Here is a 25,620-nt window from a genome sequence, read left to right on the forward strand (position 1 = left end):
GTCTTCACAAATAAAATCTAATTTTCACTACCTCTGAATGACCTTGACACCAGATTATGTGGAAATTAAACTAACCCCTCACAACGGTTTTCTGCTTTCTGTAAATTATAATGTTATTAGGATCCCTATCCACCCTGCTGCAATCATGGACATTTCCATACCTGCAATGATCAGTCATATTAGATAAAATTGATGATTGTTCCCAAATCCCTTTACAATTTTTACACCCTATCCAATATTTTCCATCCTTTTACTTATGGTTACTAACAATACAGATCCTCTCTTTTATCTGGGCTTACAGATGAACAAAGGTACCTTGCTATATTCTTTTTGTGCATAGACTTCAGGGAGGTCTGGGTGTTCCCAATATAGAAAAATAATAAAAAGTCACCCACATTTCAAAACTCTTTATAACACGCTAACTCAGATGTGCCCTTTTAAGTCTTTTGAAAGCAACCAAATTGTGATACTATCCCACTTACAACCTGTCTCTGGCTTCCACACAAAGCTTTCCCACTTACCCACTTATGTCACATAACTTAAAACTATTGGATTCTGTCTGATATTCAGACAAGTTAATTTCTCCTTTTCAACCTTTACTACCAATCCTCTATTTCCCCTTGGCATGGACCAGCCAAGATCTTTTACTGGTGGACTACTCTTTGCTTTACTTATGCACAGCATTTCTTAACACCATGTTCCTTTCCATAATGGGGAACCTTGCAAGATTACTACAAATCATCTAACACAGAATATTACTGCTACCTCCACATTCGACATTGGATCTCATCTCAGAAAGAACTCAGAATTTCCATAAACAAAATCATATCTTTTTGCACTCACCAGGTTCCCCAAGATTCATTTCTCTTCTATACTCCACCCTAAAAACAAAGGAACTCCATTCATCTACTTTGTAAATCCAGAGTTTGGGCTGTGATCTTTTGGACTCAGAGGATTGGAGTAAAATATGAATATCAGACTATGTGAAGTGTTCCTTTAATGCAAATATTTTATTTTCGGTGGCATTGGGTACCTGCTTGCATATCTTATGCTACCATAATTTACAGTGATAGATGCTTTAGAGGATGTGGCCAACATATGGATGTAATACATAGCTGATGGTCCCGTACAATGCTGACCACCTTTTGGTCTAGATAGTTTGGCCTCCTGAAAACTCTGCTCCATAATATTCTCCCTAATAATGCAAGGATGACTCTTCTATACCATATGATTCTAGGCATTTTTTCACACCAACAGAAATTAACAACATACTTATTCCTGGCTGAAAAACAAAGAAAAGCCAAAGCCTAGAAGAAGCCTTTAATCCACTTCCAAGAAATAAAAGAGTGTGTTAACACAATGTTCGCAATTTAAATTTCTTAAAATATGGGAATTGTAGCTTGCCCAAGCATCCCATCTTTGAACCCTTTGAGCCCAGTTACTTCTAACTTACACTTAAGCCCCTGAATCCAAGCCTGGGGGGGGTGCACATTTACATATCCCGCCCACCCAGCTAAACGGCTCCTCTTTTGATTTCAATTCCTAATCCTACATCTGGCCTTCTGTTCTTCGTTCCTGAATTTGCCTTCCTTAGGAGAGTCTACAGCCACTGTATTTTTATTAGGTATCTCCCCACTACCTCTTAAGCCCATATTATCCTCTTTCAGGACCTATGGGACTAAACAATGGCCTAGACCATGGGCCCCATTTTCTAGGCCGATGTCAGGGCCTGGATGTTTTGCCTTTTTTATGCCCTGAAAGCTTAAATTTTCTTTACTCGATAATGTATCTTCACCGTTTGTCACTCTTATCAGATGTTTTAATCACTGTGCAGGTGTATTTTTTAACACTCTCCTCAGCAAAACCAATAGAGACTATTTAAACAGAAATGTGAAGGCTAGAATCAGAGACATCTCTCCAACAGGAGATATAGTTGACAGTACATGTATAAAGAGTGTATTTTGCCAGAACAGATACAGCATTGTATTTGATTTGTATGTGAGAAAGGAAAATTAAATAAGAAAAATACATTGCTTCTGCAATTTTATGCTAAGAATCAAATTAAAAACATAAGCAGGCATATGTCTGACATTATTCTGCTAACATTTGGATGCACAGAATTGTATTATATGCCAATAACTGAATTTTTTAAATGTTACATGAGAGCTATTGTTATGAGTAACCATATTGTTAGGTACATGGTGCGTTTTAAGCAATTTCTATATAATGTATTATACACGCATTTGAAAAGGAAACACGGTAGCACCTTTCAGCTAGAGATGGAAGAAAATATGTCAAATAAATCTGGTTTCACATTGTAAAATTTATTATGCAAAATAAACATAACTAAAAATCATACATGGGAAATGTTTCCTCTACAAATTGCATGTGGAAAGAAAATTGCCAAATAATATTCAGAATTAAGTATAGACAAATGTTTTAGTGACACCAGCAATTATTTCAGTGAACCTTTGGACCTTTGTTATATCACAAATCATATGTGTGGATAGCTCCTCTAAATATTTAGAAAATAACTGATTTTCATACATTTTAGAAGATAAAGGTATTCAACCTTTAAGAATGTAAACACAGCCCTCAAATATAAACAACATACATTTTGACCTTTGAATGTTACATGTTGTCTCTGGAAATGGGAAGGAATATTTCCAGGGGAATCTGTGGAATGGAATTATTTTTGTAAAAGAGACAATAGACAGAAAGCTGCTGTATACAGGCATACAGCTGTACATTAGTCCCCTGCAGGTTATAGTGAATAAGCATGTATAGATGTGTAGGGTGGATATAGAGAATATAAATGACAATATGTAGAGGGAACAATTGATTGAGATCTTGGAACAAATTATGTTACAAATTAGGAAACTCAGTAGCAGTGGTTATTTTGCACTAGATTTCCAAAAATATACGAATCCGATTGTATCATTAGAACTTGTATGAAATAAAATTAGGTGGTACATCCTAAATCACAGTTACAAATTCAAATGATAATGCTTTAACATTCAGTAATCCATTTTATCAAGCTAGTGTGATTGAAAATGCTAATAAAGGATCGTTAGTAATAAAAGTAAATGCCACAGATTTAGGCCAGGGAAAACATGGAGATGCATCATATATATTTTTAAAAAAAGCAAATGAAGATATAATCAGTGTTTAGTTTAGACAAGCATGCAGGGGAAAAAAAGTACTTGAGAAAGTGAAATTTAAGCAGGCGAAAATGTATAAAATAAAAATAGATGCTGTAGATAATGGTTTGGACATTGTAAGGTTCTGGTGAATTATAAATGTCAATGACAATCTCTCTGAAATGACAGTGATTTCACTTTATCAAAAACAATCCACTTGGTTCCCATGTGTATACAGCATATATGTGATTGTTTACATTTTGAGATATTCTGATCGTGGTCCTTTTATAATACATCCAATGTCAGGTTTTATTTTTAGAATATTTTCAATTTTTGGGGATCATATTGTACCATTGATAAGGTAATGTAATTGCACAAAGTTGAAACTGCAGAGAGACATCAGTTTTATTTATGCTTATCGTTAAGGTCTATGTTATGAAATTTACCCTCGAAATGTTAATTGTTATGGTATAATTCTATTGGTCTACAAGAGCTTGGCCGCCATTACTTAATTAGGTTAATCTAGTGAAAAAAACATATGTGATAAATTTGATGCCAACAATAAAATCAAGTGATCATAGTAACTAAATACAATAAATAACCAGCTGCCCTTTAGGTGAAAACATCCACTTTAAGAAAATAAAAACTGAAAAAAGGTACGGCACTACTATAACTCAAACTAAATACAAGTCCAAATAAAAAATGATATTCAAAAAACATTAAAAAAATATTAAAAAAGTGAAAAACGTCCTTTCAAAAAGATCCCCTTTAATCACTGAGCTGTGAAATGCTTACTGACACCTTATCCCGTGAGCTCCACCACAGTGAGAGTACAAAATGCGCACTCACCACCCATACACTTTTATAATGCTCCAAACATTTAAAGTTGGATATCCAGAGGGAATTCCTCAGATCACTCTCCAGATGGTCATATACTTGTTGTGGTGATGGCTCCCAAGTGCACAGTTAATCCTCTCACTCAGCCAGATAAATCATAAGCCCAAAAAAGATGATACACAATATACAGTAGTGTAGTAGTTTTATTAAAACCAAATAAGACACATTAAAAATACATTTACATTTCCAGGCGCTTCAGTCAGCACCAACGCATATAGCCTCAAGGGTAAAAACCATTGCCTCGCTGCTCGCGATGAGTCAGTATGCATTCCAGGGACCGGAAGTGGTGCAGGGTTCCTACCAGAAGTGACGTTAGTCAGGAAGCTTCCTGATAATGAACTTTCTGCAAAAAGCATTGAGGCTGTGCGGTCACCATTACTGACATCACTTCAGGTAGTAGTAATGCCATACCTTTTTCAGTTTTTATAAAGTTAATCTATATATCTATCGATTTCAACAAAATGGCCGCTCTAGCATTATAATTAAGATCTCTAAAAACATGGCCGTCAATGTTTACATGCCATGTCAATGTTTATATATCATGTCAATGGGAAAATGGCCACTAGGTCAAATATGTGTTGACTTTAACAAAATGGCTACCGCCTAATAAATATTACATGCATTATATTAGGACACATTATTAGCCTCTTCCCCCTCTGAGGGAGTCACATGATCGTGCTTGATGTTATTTTTTTATGTGAGTATATTGAATATTGAATACATGGGTACTAGTTTTTTATACTACACAATGGGAGCCCCGTATCTTTGCTTCTTCTACTGAGATGTAGAAAGGCCACATGAATAAATAGGCAAATTTAAATGAGACACTTTCCTATCCTGTGAAACAAGGCAAAGTGATCCTAAGAGAGACCCCTGTGGACAGGAGGATAAAGTGGTCCTAATCTGATGAATGGTGTCAAGTAAAACATGCTCAACTTACATTTACTGGATGTGAGAGTTATGGGAGCCTAAAAGCATGTAGTGTTTTGACCAAAGTGGTTTAAATCCATTGTTTAATGGTGAATGGCACACTTAACCACAGAAGTTTATAGCACTTGTAAAGTCTTGATGCGGAATGGACCTTTAAGTATATTTTGGACTGTATTCACCTGAGGCAACACTTTATTGAGTTACATCTTGATAGCAATGTTTAATTGGCACACTTTATTTTATTTATTATGTTGTATATATTGTATTGGTATGTTGATTTATGAGAGCACAATAATTTACTGAATTTGATTTTCACATCATTAGCAGCGCAGCACTTTTATTAGTATTGAGCATCATTATTTTTGTGGGAACACAAACCTGTGCTTTCAGCAAGCTTTGAATAACTGGTTTTATTTATTGTTTGATGTATTATATTTTGACCTTTGCACATTTACATTAGGATTCATTTGTAGGAACACACATTAGTGCTGATAAAACGTTTTGAATAATTGGTACTATTTATTCTTTATTTTATCTACTTTTTAATTAGACATTCACTTTAGGATTTATTGTTGAGAGCAATTTGAGGTCACATAACAGATTGGGTAGTCCAGGAGTTTTCACACTATTCACACTGTATACAGAATTAACATCTGGTCCACTCCAGATATAAACAACAATGCTCTTGATTTCATTATGCTTTTTCCTATCTTGACATTAAAAAATCCAAAGACAATTCAGCCTGGACACTTAAGCTGGCCATATATAGGATTTATTTTTTTTTTTAAGCCAGCTGGCTTTTCAAAAAAACGAAAAAAAAAACAAACAGCTTCCCCCCAGCCACACATTCACGGTGTATGAAGAAATCCTCTCCACTTCGCTATTGTATTCTGGCAGTTGGGACTCCTCCACTGCCTCAATACACTGACTGATAGCCATGAAAAATATCCAACATTCCCACTCAAGAGAAGCCAATCATTCGATTAACTTCTCCTTACTGGGAATGGCCATAGATGTATTGAAATTCAGCTGATCCCTATTGAACCAAACACATTTTGATTCATCTATGGCCTGCTTGAGTTACTAAGCAAAAAGCAATAGATATTAATTCAGGATACAATGTTCTGTTGTCTTATTATTTTAAGAAGCTTTCTTGGCATGCACTAGGGACTGAAGCAGTCCCTAGTGCATAGTGGATTGAAGCAGGCATTTATAGATTTATATAAAGAAGAATATAGACTAAAGCGGATGATTTCAGACCATGGAGAGCCAGTCATGAAAGCAGTAACAGGAATTGTCATCTCTTAGGTAAAATCATTAAGAGAACATTCTATAGGATAATCAGGAATCCAAAGGAATTACTAAATAATTTACTAAATTATTTATCTACTCGGTGGTTGCTATGTTTGTAATATCAACTTTGTTTCTCATTACACTGATTGCCTTTACTGTATTAAGATGGCAGAAATACCAAGATGAAGGGAATGAACTAATGGATAACTATAATCAAATTTCTCTCAAACATCAAACAATAAAGAGCATAAAAACAACCTTCTTCTAAATGCTTAATATCAGGTTAGTTTGAATAGAACTATCACCCTGTCTTTTGTTTATAAAACAACAAAAAATAAACTCTACAAAAAAAGTGAAACCGAAAGCTTTACATTTGCAGTTATATACAACCAATATTCAACAAGATAGTGATAGCAAGATTTAAAGAATATTTATTCCCAGGCACAAAAATATAATATATTTCAACTTACATGCCCTAATTTGTGTTTGTGTTTACATTTTTATCAAGTACAGAAAATATTTGTTAATCTTGTCAATAATGTAGTGTCCTGGTGAACTGATCTGATATATCAAACAATGGCCTCTTCGTTCCAAGCAAACTTCTGTAGACAACTAATTCCTTTGCCCCTCGTGAAATGAAGATGGAAAGAAGAAGACATATTCCTGAGCGAGGCTGACAACCATGGATCCCTTCATTTTTAGAGTGGAGTGTTATTCACAAGATTACTAGGTGAAAATAAAATAAAAACTGCCTGGAAAAAGAAATCAAATGTAGCTACCACATTTAGGGACAGGAAAAGTTGCAACATATTACATTTTGGGGGAGTTTAATCATGAGATATGATTTATGATATATCTATTTATGTAATAATAAGATGTTGCAAAAACAAAGGATACAGATCTGTTGGCATGCAACAGAAAACCAAGCCCATACTGCAAGTCCCTATTTTTTGTAAATCTTTATATTTAGTTTTGTGGCTAAGTTATGACTATTTCTGTGGCAGAGAATTTAGAGGTTTTTTTTTTTTTATTTAATGATTTTCGACAGTTCATTAAATTAAGTGAAACAATGTTCCATTTGAATACTTATTGATGTGTAAGGTGGGTTTAAAAAAAATCTGTGTACTCATGATTGGTTGATTACAGTGAACACAACCCCATACTAATTTTCGGCTTTCAGCACTCTCGCACACTGAATGACAATTGACTGGTCCTGCCACACTGTACCCAAATTTCATTTTTATCATTTTTTTCAAACAACTAGAGCTTTCTTTTGGTGGTATTTATACACCACTGGGATTTTTATTTTTTGTGAAATAAATGAATAAAGACAGAAGATTTTGGAAAACATAATTTTTTTATAGGTTGTTATACAATTTTGCAAACAGGTAATTTTTCTCCTTTACTGATTTTCGCTTATGAGTCTGGACTGATGGGCACTGATAGGCTGCACTGATAGGCACTGATGAGGCGGCACTGATGGGCAATGATAAGTGGCACTGATGTGCACTGAGAGGTGACACCGATGGGCACTGAGAGGTGTCACTGATATTTGTTACTGATGAGGAGGCACTGATGGGTACTTATTGGCAGCCCTGGTGGGCACTTATTGGCAGTAATGGTGGGTACAGATTGGCAGCACTGGTGGGCACTATTGGGACTGCACTGATAATCAGTGTACATGTCCCTTTTAGAGTAGCTGGTTATGGGCTTTCTTCTCCTCTCCTCATGCTATCAGCATGAGGAAAGGAGTGCAGATAACCGGCTTCTATTTACGTCTGTGATCAGCTGTGATTAGACACAGATGATCATGTTGTAAAGAGCTGCTGATTGGCTCTTTGTCTCAATCCTTAATCAGCATTGTCCTCTGGACACTGTGATCACATAGTGAGGCGGGCGGGATCACAGGAGGTCATCATATGATGGCCTCCCAGAACCAGTCGATCGCGCTGTAGCCATCATTCAGATATAGTGCAGTCGGCAAGTGGTTAAACAAATTCATATGGCAGCAACTGAAATGCTGAAACCTCTCTGGTAATTCCTTGGTTAATGTGTCTATAATTTATGCGTAACAAAACTACATTGTTACATTTTAATGAAATTAAACGATTTATATTATAGGTCATAACCATTCATATTTCAGTTTCTTTAAAGGGTTTCTGAGGGTTTCAGTCAAATTATAGTTCTAAACCCATTGCATGATTCATTCACACTCATGCAGCAAAATTGTTTACATTTATTAGGTCAGTATATCTGTGAATTGAGAGTGCCATATCTGTTCTGTCTACAACAATCAATTGTGATCAATTAGGAAATAAATAAAAGAGATAAAAACATATTTTTATGATAGTGACTATATCTTTTTAAAATTCTCAAAACATAATAACAAACATTATACTTTAAATGTCACAAAATAAAAGGTTCTGTTTCGTTATGTTAGCTCTTTGAGGGCAGGGACTATAGGATTAATTTTAGCTTAAACAGATGTTGCTACATATATTACCATACCACTACTGGTGGCAAGCATCCCAATACTACTATATTACCAAAAGTATTGTGATGCTTGCCTTTACATGCACATGAATTTTAATGGCTTCAAAATCTTAGTCCATAGGGTTCAATATTGAATTGACCCACCCTTTGCAGCTATACCAGTTTTACCTTTTCTGGGTAGGCTTTCCACAAGGTTTAGGAATGTGTCTATTATAATGTTTGACCATTCTTCCAAAAGCGCATTTGTGAGGCCAGGCACTGATGTAGACAAGAAGGCCTGGCTCACTGTCTGCTCTCTCATTCACCTCAAAGGTTGTCTATCGGGTTGAGGTCAGGAATTTGCAGGCCAGTCAAGTTCCTCCACCCCAAACTCGCTCATCCATGGGGACATGTTGAAACATTACAAAAAAACGACAAGAGAAGGGCGCACGACCTTGTGCATTACCACAGAAAAAGTTTATTAAAATTGAAGAAGGTAGCATACAATACACTCACAAACATATGATATGTACAAGCATGTAGGAAATAGGGACTGCTCACTTCCAGGACACTTCTCTACTGCTGGAACAGTGGCAACTTTGGCTCTGAGGAAGAGGGCCCTGCCTCGAAATGTGTAAGCCATACAAGGTTGTGAGGACGCCATCACGCTATTCAGTAGTAGAGAAGTGTCCTGGAAGTGAGCAGTCCCTATTTCCTACATGCTTGTACATATCCTATGTTTGTGAATATATTGTACACTACCTTCTTTGATTTTAATAAACTTTTTAGTGGTAATGCACAAGGTCGGTGCGCCCTTCTCTGGTCGTATTCTTGTAGTGCTTTTTGGATACCCTTGGTCCTGAGGAGGGCAGCAAGACCCCTCCATTTGTGCCGAAAAACCACCTAGATCATTTACTTTTCCGCACACCACTCGAGCACTGGAGAGATACTGTTTCATGGTCAAACATTCCCATAGGCACACTCCAAAACATTGTGGACAGCCTTCCCAGAAGAAGTGAAGCTGTTTTAGCAAAGGGTGGGCAAACTCAAAATTGAACCTAAAGACTAGGACTGGGATGCCAGTAAAGTTCATGCGTGAGAAAAGGAAGGTGTCCCAATACTTTTAATGATATAGTGTACTTTTAGATACATGCAGCTAGATATTTCAACTTTGGTATGTTGAGTTGAAACTTGTGATTTGTTTTTTAAAGGTTTATTCCCGAAGAAGGTATGATTTTTGTTCACTAATTAGTGAGTCAGCAAACAGACCAAACATGCTTTATAGGGATTACTGATATTCATATACAAATATATGTATTAGGTCTTACACGATTTTCTAATATATTATATTATATATTTACATTTTACATTTATTGTTACAATATATTATTTATATTGAATATTATAACATAATTTATTATCACTTCTACTGCTGCCTGTTAAAATCCTTTCAATATTTACTATTGGTATGTTGAGTTGAAACTTGTGATTTGTTTTTTAAAGATTTATTCCCGAGGCAGTTATGATTTTGGTTCACTACTTAGTGAATCAAAAAACAGAGCAAACATGCTTTATAGTGTTTACTGATATTTATATACAAATATTAGTATTATATCTGACACAATTTATTAATATATATCATATTATTAATTTACATTTTATATTTATTGTTACAATATATTATTTATATTGAACATTGTAACATAATTTATTATCACTGCTATAACTGCTGCCTGTTCAAATTCTTTCAGTATTTTATACTTATGCTTTTTACACTGTACACAGCAAATTAAAAATATACACTTCTGTTCACATTTGGGTAAGGCTTTTATATTATATGACATGCAATAATAAAAAATCTGTACATTTTTATGAGATTTTTTTGTGATTTACAGTATATTTATATTTTATGTTGCACAAAACATGTTAAGAAATTTCTATAAAAAAAAGATATTATAAACATATTCTTCTTCTTCAATAATATTTTTCAATACAAAATATACAAAACTTTCTAAAGGAAAGAATGAACTATGTTTCACCTTTTCTTAGTTTAAAACAAAACCAAACAATTCAGCTTTTACTTAAAATATACATATTCTTAATGCAACTGCAAATAGAATAATAAATATGTAAATTAGATGAACTTTTAAACATGTCATATCTTTTCAAAAGCGCAGCATGCTAATGATTTAGAAAAAAAACTTACAATCTAATTGATCACACGAGTTGCAACTTGAAGATTAGGCACTAGATGTCACTCTCCACCAACGTATAGCAAGAAGGTGAGGACTGAATATGTTTCTCTGTTTCTGATGCTGTGTATCATAGTGCAACAACGCCGGCCATGCTGGATTTTTTATTCTCTGCTGTGGATCTTCAGTAAATGTTAATGCCATCCTTACTGGGAAAATTACCACCTTAAGCTTCAGTGATTCCAAGATATGTCTAACACAAACCTGCATTATCAAGTAAAAGGCAGCTTGGTCCATTTTTTGTTGCTTCAAATGTCTTTGGATGTGGTTCTGTGTCAGCTGCATTATAGCATCCCAGAGGAATCCAAACACGGCACCTTTGTTGGAAGAATTGCACAGGATCTGGGACTGGATTTAGGTGAGATTAATTCTAGAATGTTACGTGTTGTCTCTAGAGATGATAAAGAATATTTCCAGGTGAATCTGCAGAATGGAATCTTGTTTGTTAAAGAGACAATAGACAGAGAGCTGTTGTGTCCAGGCATACAGTTGTGCATTATTCCTCTGCAGGTTATAGTGGATAAACCTGTACAGATGTATAGAGTGGCTGTAGAGATAGAAGATATAAATGACAATAGACCAGCATTTCCATCCTATGTGAAAAACCTTGTGATATCTGAAGTAATGTCTGCAGGAGCTCATTTTCATATAGAGGGAGCAGTTGATCCAGATCTTGGAACAAATGCTGTTACAAATTATGAGCTCAGTGCCAGTGATTATTTTGCACTAGACTTTCAAAAATATATGAATCAGATCAGATCCTTAGAACTTGTATTAAAGAAATCACTAGACAGGGAAAAGCAGTCTGTTCACAATCTCACACTTACAGCTTACGATGGTGGCAAGCCAAGGTTAAGTGGTACAACTCAAATCATTATCACAGTGGAAGATTTTAATGATAATGCTCCAGCATTTAATCAGCCATTTTATCAAGCTAGTGTGATTGAAAATGCTCCAAAGGGATCATTAGTAATACAAGTGTTAGCCACAGATTTAGACCAGGGGAAAAATGGTGATGTTTTATATACATTTAGTGAATCCGCAAAGGAAGATATCAGCAAAGTTTTTAGTTTAGACAAGAATACTGGGGAAATAAGAGTGATCGGAGAAGTGGATTTTGAACAGGCACAAATGTATGAAATACAAATTGATGCTCTGGATAATGGAGATGTTCAGTTGGTTGGACATTGTAAAGTTCTAGTGACTGTTGTAGATGTCAATGACAATCCTCCTGAGATGACAGTAACTTCACTTGCTGTATCTGTTCCTGAAGACTCTCCACAAGGAACAACTGTTGCCATCATCAGTATTCATGACCAAGATTCAGGATTAAATGGAAAAGTGAGTTGTAACATCACTGATTCTTCTCCCTTCAAAATACACCCAGCATTCCAAGGAGATTTTTCTTTAACTGTAAATGGGAAGTTGGATCGAGAAATAACATCTAAGTATGAGGTTGTAATAGTAGCAAGAGATGAGGGCATACCATCGCTGTCAGTTTCAAAGACTCTTAAAATTGATATAAGTGATGTGAATGACAATGCCCCATTATTTCAGAAATCGTATGATACAATCTTTATTAAGGAAAACAATCCACCTGGTTCCCATGTGTATACTGCATCAGCATATGACCCGGATATTGGTCAGAATTCCTTCATCACATATTCTGTTAGTGAAAGAACTGTTGATGGGATCCCCATATCTTCCTATGTCTCTATCAATCCAGAGAATGGAAAAGTATTTGCTTTAGTTTCTTTTGACCATGAACAAGTGACTTATTTCCAGTGTCACATTAAAGTGACTGATGCTGGTTTACCTCCGCTTAACTCAAACCTTACCCTGAATGTTTTTATTGAGGATATCAATGACAATGCTCCCACTTTCATGCCACTTTTTCCTGCATTGACAATAAGAACTCCAAAAACATTTCAACCTGGACACCTAATTACTAAAATGAGAGCAATAGACATTGATGCAGGATACAATGCTCTGTTGTCTTATTATTTTAAAGATCTCTCAGGAAAATCCCCATTTGTTATATCTCAGCAAACAGGAGAAGTTGGATTAAAGCGGGCATTTACAGATTCAGATAATGAAGAATATAGACTAATGGTGGTGGCTCGAGACCATGGAGAGCCAATCATGACAGCAGTAACAGAAATTGTCATCTCCTTGGTGGAATCTGGAGAGGAAATTCTTTATGATAATCAGGAATCCAAAGGAATTACTGAAGAATTTACTGAAGCAAATATCTACTTAGTTGTTGCCATCTGTGTAATATCAAGCGTATTTCTCATTACACTAATTGCCTTTACAGTTTTAAGATGGCAAAAATGCAGAGATGAAGTAAAGGACCTGAAGGAAAATTACAAGATCTGTTCAAACACTGGAGGTAGTTGGGTGTACTCTCAACAAACTCAGTACAGAGTATGTTCAAACTCATTACAAAGAAAGAGTGACTTAATAGTTTTCACTCCAAATAGCTCTCAAACACCAAATAATGAAGAGCATGCAAACCAACCCGGGGCTCTACTAAATTCATCTTATCAGGTAAGTTTAAATAAAAATATTGCTCTTTTTACTGTTTACACTGCAAATTCACTATTTACTCTTTATTTTTGCTAATATGATGCATCAAATACCCAATCACTGAAATTTACTGTACTACAATAACAACTCCACAAAAAAAAAGGAAAATGTGAAGAAGAAGCCTAGAAGTATCAAACAAGCCAGTGATAGTGAGCTATAGGTTAGGTAACCTATTTTTAAATAGTTACTTTAGAGGTCTAGGATGCTGGGGTGCAACATGAAAAGGAGTACATGCCACGAAAAAACACTTTTGGTTCACCACTGCTGATAGAGGAGTTAGCAGAGCTTAAATATCTTCAGTCACAAGACAAATATCTATGTAGATAATTGCAAACTACTAATTTTGTCAAAGATACCCATTAGATTCTATGAGATGGATATTGAAGATGTTTTTTCAACTATTTTAACATTTTTTAAGGGTTGAGCTTATTATGTTTGTTTAATGCCAGTAACAAAAAGTCTTTTTTTTTTTTTTAAATATATTTTTATTGGGTTTTCAAAAATACAAGGCTCGTAGTAAGCAACAACAAACAGTATACCATTTACATGTAAACAGGATTAGCAAGAAACTCTGGATGGGGTAAACCTCCCATATACACAATTTTTGTCAGGTGCATATAAAAAATGACAATCATATCCGTACATTAAACTTGTAAAGACAGTCATATATGTATTCTGTGCTTGAATGCACATCTAAAAGGAGTCAGATCTCCGGCATGTTCGGCCCCCACGTGGCACCCAACTGGGAGCATATGTAGCCACGGAAGGCCGCCCACACCCAAGCCCTGTGCAAGGGGAAGGAGTAGGAATATAATAGGGAGAGAATAAGGAGGAAAGAAACAATAAAAACATAAAGGATAGGGCTAAGAGGCCCTATAGGCATCCCAGAATTTCCATCTATCTTTGAAACATTGAAAGGTTAAAGCTGAGCATGACAGGATACTTTCGTATTCATGAGATTCATCTACAACCTGAAGCACCTCACGCAGTGAAGGTGATACTTTGTTCTTCCAATTGCGAGCTATCTAGCTAGAGTCTAGCCACGTATAAAATGTGCTGTATAATAACTCTGCTCGTGGGTGGGTACCAATCCAGCTCAATACCCAGAAGCGCTTGCTCTGATCTCAGTTTATTGAAAATACCCGTAACGTCTGCTATTAGTCTATGTACCAAGGACCAGTAACTCCTCAGCGACAAACATGACCACAGCATTTGAAACAGTGTTCCAACCTGTTCGCATCCTCTCCAACAGAGATTGGAGCAAGATTGTTGGAATTTTGCCACAATATACGGAGTCCTATACCACCTCAAAAATGAATTTTTAGCGCTCCTTCTCTAAAGTTTGAACATCTGGTCAGCGAATAATTCAGTCTAAACGCTTTCTCCCACTGAGCGTCAGAAAAGGACCTTTGTAGGTCCCTTTCCCATTTCAGTTGGTGGGACAATTTCACAAAGGTCGATCTATCATGCATAGAGTTCTAGAAAAAACGAATCCCATGCTTGGTAGATGATTCAGTGAAACAAAATGAGTAAATGTGTAGAGAAAGGGAAATGGATGTCTTGGGCAATCTCCGTAGAATATGTGATATGCGCTTGTAAGTCAAATATTCTGTCTTAAAGTCTGGGAATTTAACGCATAGATCTGAGAATGAAATGAGAGTAGATTGGGAGTATAGATCCGAGATTGATGACAGGCCGAATTTACCCCAATGGGCTAAAGGGAGGTCTGGTGAAAGTGCTTTCCACGTGGACAATGGAATGGACAGAGACCGGAGATCCCCCGAATGGGACCCCCGCTCCCAAAAATATTTCCATGCCTGCAACGTGGCAGAAATGGTGGGATGTGAGTCTAGCGAAGGTCTGTTGGAAATAGTAAGGGCCAGCTCCAAATCAGCTAGGGACAACCGTGGTACACTTGATTGTTCTAGGGACTGCCATAAGGGCAAGTGAGAAGCGGAAAACCAGGATTTAGATTGTGCAAGGATTGCTGCCATGTGATAATCTCTCATGTCCAGGGAGCCCCAGTCCACCCACCCTGACCTGTTTTGTCAAAGTCCCATGGGAGGTTCTGGGCCGCTTGTCCAGCCACAAGTACCTACTGACAACAGTTTGCAAGGTTTTATAAAAAGTGTTAGGGACCTGTATGGGGAGAGCTCAAAAGACATAAAGGATTTTTGGTAAGATCAGCATCTTAAAAGCCGCATTTCTCCCTGACCAGGAAAGATAAAACTTCCTTAGCCTCAGAAGGTCTTGTGTTGTGGAGTGGAGTATAGGGAAGAAGTTAGCCTTATACAGTGTTTTGAGAGAGTTAGTGAGTTGAATACCCAAATAGTCCAAGGAGTCACATTGCCACTGGAAGTGTACCAACTGCTGGATCTGTGTTTTAAGACCGTGCTCGACCGCTATTCCGAGGAGGTTGGATTTTAGTTCATTGACCTTGTAGTAAGACACTGATTGAAAGTCCCTGAGTGTTTCTTGGATATGTAAAAGTGACTTCCCAGGATTAGTACATGTCAATATCACTTTGTCTGCAAAAAGTGAGATAATATGAGGGGAGTCCCCCACCAATATACCAGTGATACCAGGATGTGACCTCATCCTCTCTGCTAAGGGTTCCATGAGCATGGCAAAACCCCTGACGTGTGCCATTAGTAATTTGAAAGCTATCTGAGAAGAGGCCCTCAGTAAATACACGGGCTGAAGGAACTGTGTACAGGGCCATGATGGCCTGGACAATCTCACCTTTAAAACCAAAATTTTCCAACACTTGCCTCAGGTATCCCCAGTGTATCCGGTCAAAGGCCTTTTCGGCATCCAATGACAAGAGCACAGTGGGGACCCCGCGGGCAGAGACATGATGGATAAGTCCAACCAGTCTTCTAGTGGCATCAGTGGCCTGACGCCCCATGACAAATCCTACTTGGTCTGGTTTAATTAAATCTGGGAGACATTGAGAGTTACGGTTGGCCAGGATCCTGGCATACACATTCAGTTCCACATTCAACAACAAAATGGGCCTGAAGTTCTGCACTTTAGTAGGCTCCTTGCCGGGTTTCGGCAGTGTGATCACTGTGTCTTCCAGCATCTCAGCCGGAAAGGAGGCCGTAGTTAGAGCTCAGCTATATACCCTACCTAGATAAGGGATAAGGTGTCAGAAAATAAGCCATAGTACTCGGACGAATATCCATCCAGACTGGGGGCTTTCCCTTTCGGTAAAGCCTTGCTAACTTTAGAAATCTGGAAAATGGAAAAGTTGATCCAGTTGAGAGGGTTTCAGGCCCGGGAGGGATATCGAAAACAGAAATGTTTTGGATGTCCGACGGGGATGGTTGTGGAGTCGATTCGTCTATGTGTAAGCTATAAAGGGAACTGTAATAATGACTGAAGGCATCCGCTATGCCCTTCGGTTTGGTCAGCCTCTCCCCAGTGGCATGGTGGATTAAGTACGGAATCTTTTGTTTAGATATATTATCTTTCAGCTGAGCCGCTAATAACAGACCCGCTTTATTGCCATGGGAGTAGTGAGAAGCCTCGAGCCTACGGAGTGCTCTGGAGTGCAGACCAATCAAAAGGACCCGCAGGTCTGCCTGACATTTGAAGAGCTTTTCCGCACAATTCGTGGAGGGGTGTAGTTTATTTTGTTGTTCCAAGTGTTTGATAGAATTTAGGATGTCATCCAATTTCTGTCTCCTTTGCCTCCGTACCCTCGCCCCCTCTGACATCAATAAACCCCACATAAACGCTTTGTGTGCGTTCCATAACACAAAAGGGCACATTTCAGCAGTGTCATTAGTTGAAAAAAATGAATTGAGCTTGGAACCAATATTCGCACGGGTCTCTTGATTGCTTAGCAGGCTGGCATTGAATCGCCATCTGTTGGCTCTGGTGGTGAAGGGCACGTCCCCAATAGTAATAATAACAGGGGCGTGGTCCGACCACGTTATAGAACCCACAGACGCACGAGTGATCCTCTGTAACAAAAATTTATTAGTGAGAAAGAGGTCTATCCTGGAATAGGAATGGTGGATTTTGGAATAAAAGGAGTAGTCTCTTTCCGAGGAATAGTGACATCTCCACACATCATAAAGGTCAGCTGCCGACAGGAATTAAGCCAGGTCAGCACGATGGTGGCGTCTTGGGTAGTTCAATGAGACATCCAATTGAAAATTGGGGACTGCGTTGAATCACTACATAACAGAATGTGACCCTTGATGAGCGGTTGTATTTATTTCCAAAGACGTTTTATGAACGTAAGCTGTCCTACATTTGGAGCATAAATCGCCACTATGGTGTAGGTGACCTGATTGATAGTGCACAACAGCACCAAAAAACGACCTTCCGGGTCTGCAAATTGTATTGCCACTCCACATTTCCTGGGGTTATTTGCATAGTAAGCCCGGGGGTAATTTTTTGAGGTAAGTTGCGGGTGTTTGCAGGCCATGAAATGCGTCTCCTGAAGGACTGCGATGTCACAGTTCAGGCTTTTAAGCTCCAGCCAGAGCATGTGCCTCTTATGCGGACTGTTCAGTTCATTAACGTTAAGGGTGAGGATTTGGAGCGACATAATGGCTTGAAGGCAGGAAGAAAACCCTGTGTAGATGGAGTTAAAGGCACCTACTGGTGTGTTGTAGACGGGGGAGTCCCAACTTAGCGTCCAGGCGGAAAATGATCACTGCAGGTGATAGAACTGATTGAGCTGAAGAAAGGGTCGTGCTCACTTGCAGGCTGGTTCAAGCCTTAGGTATGTAGCTGGATACAAAAGGGAAGAGATCAAAAACAAATGGAAATAAAAAAAAGTCTGTAGGCTAATATGTCGCAACGGCGGGTAACCTGGGGAAATAAAAAAAGGCGACTCTTCCACAGAGTCCGTACGGTATGGAGTACCGTTTAGTTAGGGGGAACACAGAGACAGTCTTTAGCCGAGCATGTCGCCCGGAGCTTAGTAGCTGTAGACTAAAGGTTGCGAGGGTCACCGCAAACAGGAATGCTGGAGGGGGTCATGTTTAACCTGCTGTCAGTCCATCGGGGAAAGACGATTCTCTTCTGCTGGGTCCAGGATACCCCATTTCTGTAGCATAGATAGGCCCTCCTCCAAGGACGAGATTTTATGTTTTCTATCCCCTTTAGTCACAATCAGGGTGGCCGGGTAGTTCCACCTGTATGGAATTCGGTGATTCCTGAGAGGTTTTGTAATCGTGAACAAGTTGCAACGTCTATTCATCGTGTATGCAGACAGGTCGGCATAAAATGAAAGATTGTTCATGGCAGGTGGAAGGTCTGAGCCTTTTCTCACTGGAGACATGAATTTTTCTTTCACAGTATAAAAATTTATACGGGCGATAGTGTCCCTGGGAAGGGATGCTGCAATGTGCTTAGGCAGCCTGTGTATTCGATCAATCGCCATGTCGCACAGGGGGACATCAGGAAGGGCCTCTTGCATCAGTGACGTGAGAAATTCTGCTAACTCTTGGGGTTTAACCATCTCAGGGATCCCCCTAATTTTTATATTGTTGCGTCTGGACCTGTCTTCAAGGTCCGCAACTTTCGCTTTAAGCCAGGTGATGTCACCCTCATGCTCATTGTGGGCATCCACCATATAGTTAAATGTTTCAGCAAATTCGCCCATTTTAGTCTCAATATGTTCCACCCTATTGCTTACTGCGGTGACCGCCTTGTTGCATTGTGACATGAGTTGCAGCATGTCAGCGTGGATAGATCTCCTTAAGGACATCATCATGTCTTTTAGTAAGGAATCCATGACCGGTTGGCCCGTGGTGGGGAAAGAGGAGATGGTGTCATGGAATCCCAAGGTATCGTCAGCATTGTCTCCCTGGGCCCCTGTACACTCAGAAAGCTGTAGCTTGAGTTTGGATTTGGCCGGGCTAGCACAAGCCGAGCGCGGAGTACAGGCTGTCTGTACCCCCTCCTGCATGTCAGAAGCTCCCCCTACTGCTCTCTGAGTCCCCACAGGTCGATCAGATAAGGGGGATATGGAGGGAGGTAGTGTGGCGCCACTCGCGGAGGTTCCGGCGCCATCTTGGCTAGGCTGCCCGCCCGACGGATGAAAGAAATTCAGGAGCTTACCGAGTTTGGTTTTCCCCTTTAGTGCTCCGGGAAAGCTGCTTGGCAAGGAGCTGTGCAGTTAAGCTTCCATCTCTCTCGCCGGCCGGCACCGCCCCCCTCGCCAGTAACAAAAAGTTTTAAATGTGACCAGAACCTACATGTGACAAAGCCAACTTATAATATTTGGTGAACTAAAAATTAGAGGTATCATTGGTTGGTGTATAACAACATAAAATATATATTCTTTTTAAAGATGTTTCAGTTGTTTTTTGTGAAAATCATAAATTCAGACCTATCAAACGAATTTAAATCAAAAATATGTTGTATGCAGATATTATTTTCTGGTATATTAGATCTATACTACTAATTACAACCACCTTGACTCAGGCAACCCTTTCCATCAAACAGTGGAAGACAAGCAGTTTGTGAATTATACAGCAATTACAGCAGGCATTCTGTACCTTATCTCCTTATCTTTTTCCCAGGCCCACTGCCCTCTGAATGTATCATCAGTATATACCACGACTAGAAGGAGGAAAGGGTGGGACCTGCACCTTATGCTGTAAAACTACCAGTGTGCTCCTTTGCCTAGGTATCTAGTTAAATGTGCAGACTTAAGAATCAGATAAATTGAGGTGTGTCTATATAGAGATAGAATAGATAGCAAATATAGTACAAACTGGTACCAGCGTCCCCAAGTTAACTGTTCAAAAAAAGGAGATTGCTCTGAAATCTCAGAGCGCCCGCCGTAGCGAGATTTGGAGAGGGCTAAGGGACCAAAAAAAATGGGACTTTATGGGTACCGAGTAAGGATCAGAAATTCAAAAGTATATATAAAATAATTTAAATTTTATTAAATACAAATATAAAATCAATTACAATACAAGTGAAGGGGAGTGGAGGGAACAAAAAAAGGAAAACAGTTGGATACATTGCATGTTCAGGTTCAAAGGTGTCAATAGACCATACACAGTATATATAATATTACAGTGGCTTATCCGGAGAGTAGCCCGGCTGTTGTCCACAGAGAAGCGCCCAACATGTTTCGCCAAATGCTTCTTCAGGGGGCGTATAGCTATTGAAAATATGGTCGTAGTAGTTTATCATACTGTGTGTGCCGCTCCGTACCGCATCCCCGTGGACTTAAGAATCATAAGCTAATGGCCTATTTTTACTGAATGCTTTAATTAATACCACATAATAAAGAGTAAAACCAATGTATAATTTATTGGGTGCAAAACAACCCCCAACAAAAACTAAAACATGATTTATAAATATTATGCATAAGATACAAATAAATATGTTAACATGTGTGTCTCATTATCAGATTTTATAAAATTTTATAAAATTTAAAAATGTATTTTATTAACAGTGTAGCAAATAAAAGCCTAGGTAGGCAAAATCATCATAGAATGATTGTCAAGTTAGCCAGTGCATTCTAATGTTGCTATATTTGGGTAATTTGGGTCTGGGTAACTTGGTTTATCTCTGGTTATGAAGAGGTTAAGCAGTATTTAATATTGTGTGTTTGTATTTTAACACTTTTCCTTAGAAGCAACAAAGGTTACAGCTAAATAATTTATGCATTTGTAGGAATTTGGCCAGAATATCAGGGGCTGACTCACAATTGGGACTAATTTGCTAAGCTAGGTGAATTTTCTCTTTGGAAAGTGCATTTCTCTTAACTTAGTGAATAAAGCAAAGCTGTGCTAACTTCAATCATCTTTTCTTCAAAGAAAAATGCTGTTTTGTTTTCATTTTGCTTACAAATTGGTAATCTTTGCAAAGTGAATTGTATCTTTTTTTCACCTCACTTTACCAATTAAAAATTCTCCTTCAAGTTTAAACATGCTGTACTCTTTATTTATTTAGTCTGGGTAACTTGGGTTATCTCTGTTTATGAAAAGGTTGAGCAAAATCTAATATTGATTATTTGTAGTTTACCACTTTTCTTAGAAATAGTAAAGGTTGCAGCTAAATAAATTATGTATTTGTAAGAATTTGAAAAGAATATAGGATCATAACATTGGGACTGACTCGCTAAGCTAAGTGAATTTTGTCTTTGCAAAGTGAATTTTCTCTAAACTTAGTGAAAAAAGTAAAGTTGTGCTGACTTCAATCATCTATTCTTCAAGAAAAAATCCTGTTTTGTTTTCATTTTGCTTACAAATTGGTAATCTTTGCAAAATTAGTTTTATCTTTTTTTCACCTCACTTTACCAATTAAAAATTCACCTTCAAGATTAAACATGCTGTACTCTTTATTTATTTAGTCTGGGTAACTTGGGTTATCTCTGTTTATGAAAAGGTTGAGCAAAGTCTAATATTGATTATTTGTAGTTTACCACTTTTCTTGGAAATAGTAAAGGTTGCAGCTAAATAAATTATGTATTTGTAAGAATTTAGGCAGAATATGAGATCATAACATTGGGACTGACTCGCTAAACTGAAACTAAAGTGAATCTTCTTTTTGCGAAGTGAATTTTCTCTAAATTTAGTGAATAAAGTATAGTTGTGCTGACTTTAATCATCTAATCTTCAAGGGAAAATCCTGTTTTGTTTTAATTTTGCTTACAAACTGGTATTCTTTGTAAAGCAAATGTTATCTTTATTTCACCTCACTTTACGAATTAAAAACTCACCTTCATGGTTGAGCATGCTGTATTTTTAAATTAAATCAGGATCATTGTCTTATTTCAGGATTTAGTTATGAAACACATGGCCAGATTTACTAATGGAGATGCATGTACAAAGAACATCAATTACACACAAACAACCAATTTTTTTCCCTGTAGTGGTTACAATACACTCATTGTTTACATGGGTATTGGCATACATAGCTTTTAGTGAACATGTGCTGAATTTACTGAAAAATTAGAGTTGCTATGGAATGGAATATCGATCTGACATCGCCTCGGAAGTCTCGCAGGAGGATCTGCCCCGGGGGACAAAGCAGAGAAGGGAGAAGCGGCTCCACGGAGAATGCCCTTTTCCCTGATGTCCTTACATGAGGGGGAAATGTAAGAAGACTGTCCAATCTTATCTATGGCATAGTGATTCATTATATCCTACCGGTCGTCTTATATTCATCATTGGAGTTATAGAGAGAAGTTTACTCTGAACAACGCCCATTAATCAGTTTTGGAGAGAGATAAAGAGACAAGTCAATTTGAACAACGGCTGTTTTAGTCAGCCTGGAGGAGAGCAGCCATTGTACTCAGTGTCGGATAGTGTGTTTGGGAATTTCTCACATCGCTGACATGTTTTTGGAGTGGAAGTTTACATCACGTGTTCAGAGCACAATTATTTATTATTTCTTGCACTTTGCACATGGACTCTTTTTTCATATGAATTTTTTTTTTATTTATATTACCAGATTTATTATATTATATATTTGGCACTTGCACTTTATTTGTATTTTCATGTATTTTGATCATGATTTATACATTTATATGTTTCTGCACAGTGTGTTGATTATATGATCATCTACATTCACTGGAGTGTTTTTCATTGTTATCAGTGAGTCATTTACTCACTGTGAAATCAGCGCCGATTTATTTAAAAAAATGTTCATATATGCTATGGAATGTACTTTCCAGAATACAAATTTAGGGGTTTGAAGTGTCCATCTAATTGCTGTTAAGATTTAAGTGTGCACTTATATCATTAAAGGAGATTGTAAAAAAAAAAAAAAAAATGTTAAAAGTCTTAGGGAACTGTATGCAGAGTTATTCATTTATGTATCCTTATGTGCATATGCATACATTCACACACACAAAGTCATGAGCAAGATTTAATACACTGCAGATTAGAATAGAGATTTCAATAGTAAGATCCTATTGACATGCTGGATAGCACTGCAAATTCGTTTTTTAGACCTGATGTTTTGGCCAGCACTTGCAAATTTTTGTTTCAGGTAAAATGATGACATGTATATTCCTTATTGCATTTTATTGGAACAGAAGGCACAAAAGAAACAGTATTTGAATGTTTAACACACAGAAGGCACAAAAGAAACACACTGTACATATTGGCATCCCATTAGCTAGGTTTAGGGATCATGATCACTTTTTATGCATACATCCAGGTACTTATTAAGGCTTGTAATATATATGCATTATTTTATTCATCAGACCCAGTGATGACTTTCTATTGCCAAATACCTGAGTAGGGTTACCTGCTTGAGTCCATTTCTTAAAGTGAAATTGAAGTGATATGTTTTAAACAGATATCACAGGTATCAGTAATCAGCTAACACTAAATGTGTTTGATATAATAAAAAAGAAGAAAAGCATCTCATTCCACCACCTTTAACCTGTTATTCAATTGATTTGCAAAATAAAGTGCTGAAACATGTTTAAATATAAGTTGTCGAAACTGATATGTTAAGATAAATTTACTGAAGGAATTAATAATACTTATTATTTAATGTATAAATTGTACCTGTGTTCACTTTAAATACCCAGTCATGTGAAGATAAAATGCATAAACAGGAATTTGCTTTTATGGAGGGAATTAAATAATTGAAATTCATTTTTACACATTTTATTGAGTGAAAAATGTCAACTCGTTGTTTATTGTCAACAACTTGTTTATTGAATTAAGTCAACAACTTGTTTATTGAATTATCTGGAAACTATGAATAATAACTTTTTGAAAAATCAGCACAAATCATATAGAAAGCAAGCAAGCTTGCCAATTTTTTTTTTTTTTTCAAAAAGCTTCTTCTCACAAGAATGCTTTTCGGACAAAGAAAGCCAGCAAGCTTACCAATAAAAATATTTAGATAACCCATTCTAGTTAGTAAATGGTATTTTTAAGTCTAATTTAAAAGCTGAAGCAAACCATCATCTTTGCATTGCTCTATAGATCTGGTATAATATAATTATGCTTGGTAATTAGGAATTCACTAATATGTTGCAGATATACCCATATACCAGATATACTTTTATATGCTTTATGGCATAGTTATAAAGCAGAGAATGTGACAGTCACCAAGCATTAACAGGTGGTTAATAATTCACTGTAAAGTAAAAACACATATTTTAGGAATGTATCAGAAAAGTTAACGTGCAAATTTGGTAAATGTCACATTTACTGCTTTATAAATATGCCCCTTTTTATTGTTTGCCTTAAAGGTTTGGATAATAACTTTGGTTGTCCTTTACCACTTGGCTAAGATGTAAAAACATTTTTTAATGAAGCAATTAACTTGATATTTCACTTCCTCTTTAATATCCAAAAGTAGTACTGGTTTTCATGATTCTGAGTAGAAGTGTCCATGAAAAGCAAAGCTATTTATTTGCAATATGCCTTAGCATTGTATCAGGCTATGACAAAAAAAAAATAACAACTTTACTAAATTAGTTCCATTATGTGTATTTAATATCAGACAAAAACCTTATGTCATAACATAATAAGAAAGTCAGGAATACACAAATATCAATCTTAAAGGCCTGCTGTTAGATAAGAATTTAATCTTCAATTTTTATTATTCAATTACATTTTATTTATGGGTTTTTATTGATAGCACATTTCAGCTACAGCTGAAAAAATAAATGTCAAATAAAAATATTTTCGCTGTGTGAAATATAAACATTTCTAACATAACTAAAAATGATAAATTTAAAATGTTTACTCTACATATTACATTTAGAAAGAAAGTACACACATTTTATTTAGAATAAAGTATAGACAAATGTTTTAGTGACACTAACAAATATTTTAGTGAATATTTTGGCCTTTGTTGTTATAAAATGTGCAAATAATATGTCTATTGGCTATCTAGAAACTAAATTTACACATTTTAAAAGATAAAGGTATATAACCTCAATAATGTAATCAAACATAAACAACATATATTTAATAGTTGTTTGGCCTCTAAAAAATAAAAAAAATGTTTTCCTAAGGAAAATTTCAACAACAATAACATCAAGATCAAGATTTGTATTTATTTTATAATGTATTCCAAAATTGAATTTTCAA

At 36.9% G+C, this 25,620-nt stretch overlaps 1 protein-coding gene across 9 annotated transcripts in view; it reads left to right on the forward strand.

The window, feature by feature from the left end:
• Window positions 1-25,620, forward strand: part of LOC309552109 (protocadherin alpha-C2-like) — a 426,489-nt gene that overhangs the window by 102,465 nt on the left and 298,404 nt on the right. Inside the window, exon 1 of one of the 9 annotated variants that reach the window (XM_082252896.1) lies at window positions 11,353-13,534. The exons of the other annotated variants lie outside the window; for them this stretch is intronic. Coding sequence (XP_082109022.1) covers window positions 11,360-13,534 — 2,175 coding nt within the window. The 5' untranslated portion in view covers window positions 11,353-11,359. Of the gene's footprint in view, window positions 1-11,352; window positions 13,535-25,620 lie in introns of those variants that run through there. 9 annotated transcript variants of the gene reach the window in all.

The sequence above is a fragment of the Pelophylax lessonae genome (genome assembly GCF_965119305.1).
Source record: "Pelophylax lessonae genome assembly, chromosome: 4".
NCBI lineage: Eukaryota > Metazoa > Chordata > Amphibia > Anura > Ranidae > Pelophylax > Pelophylax lessonae.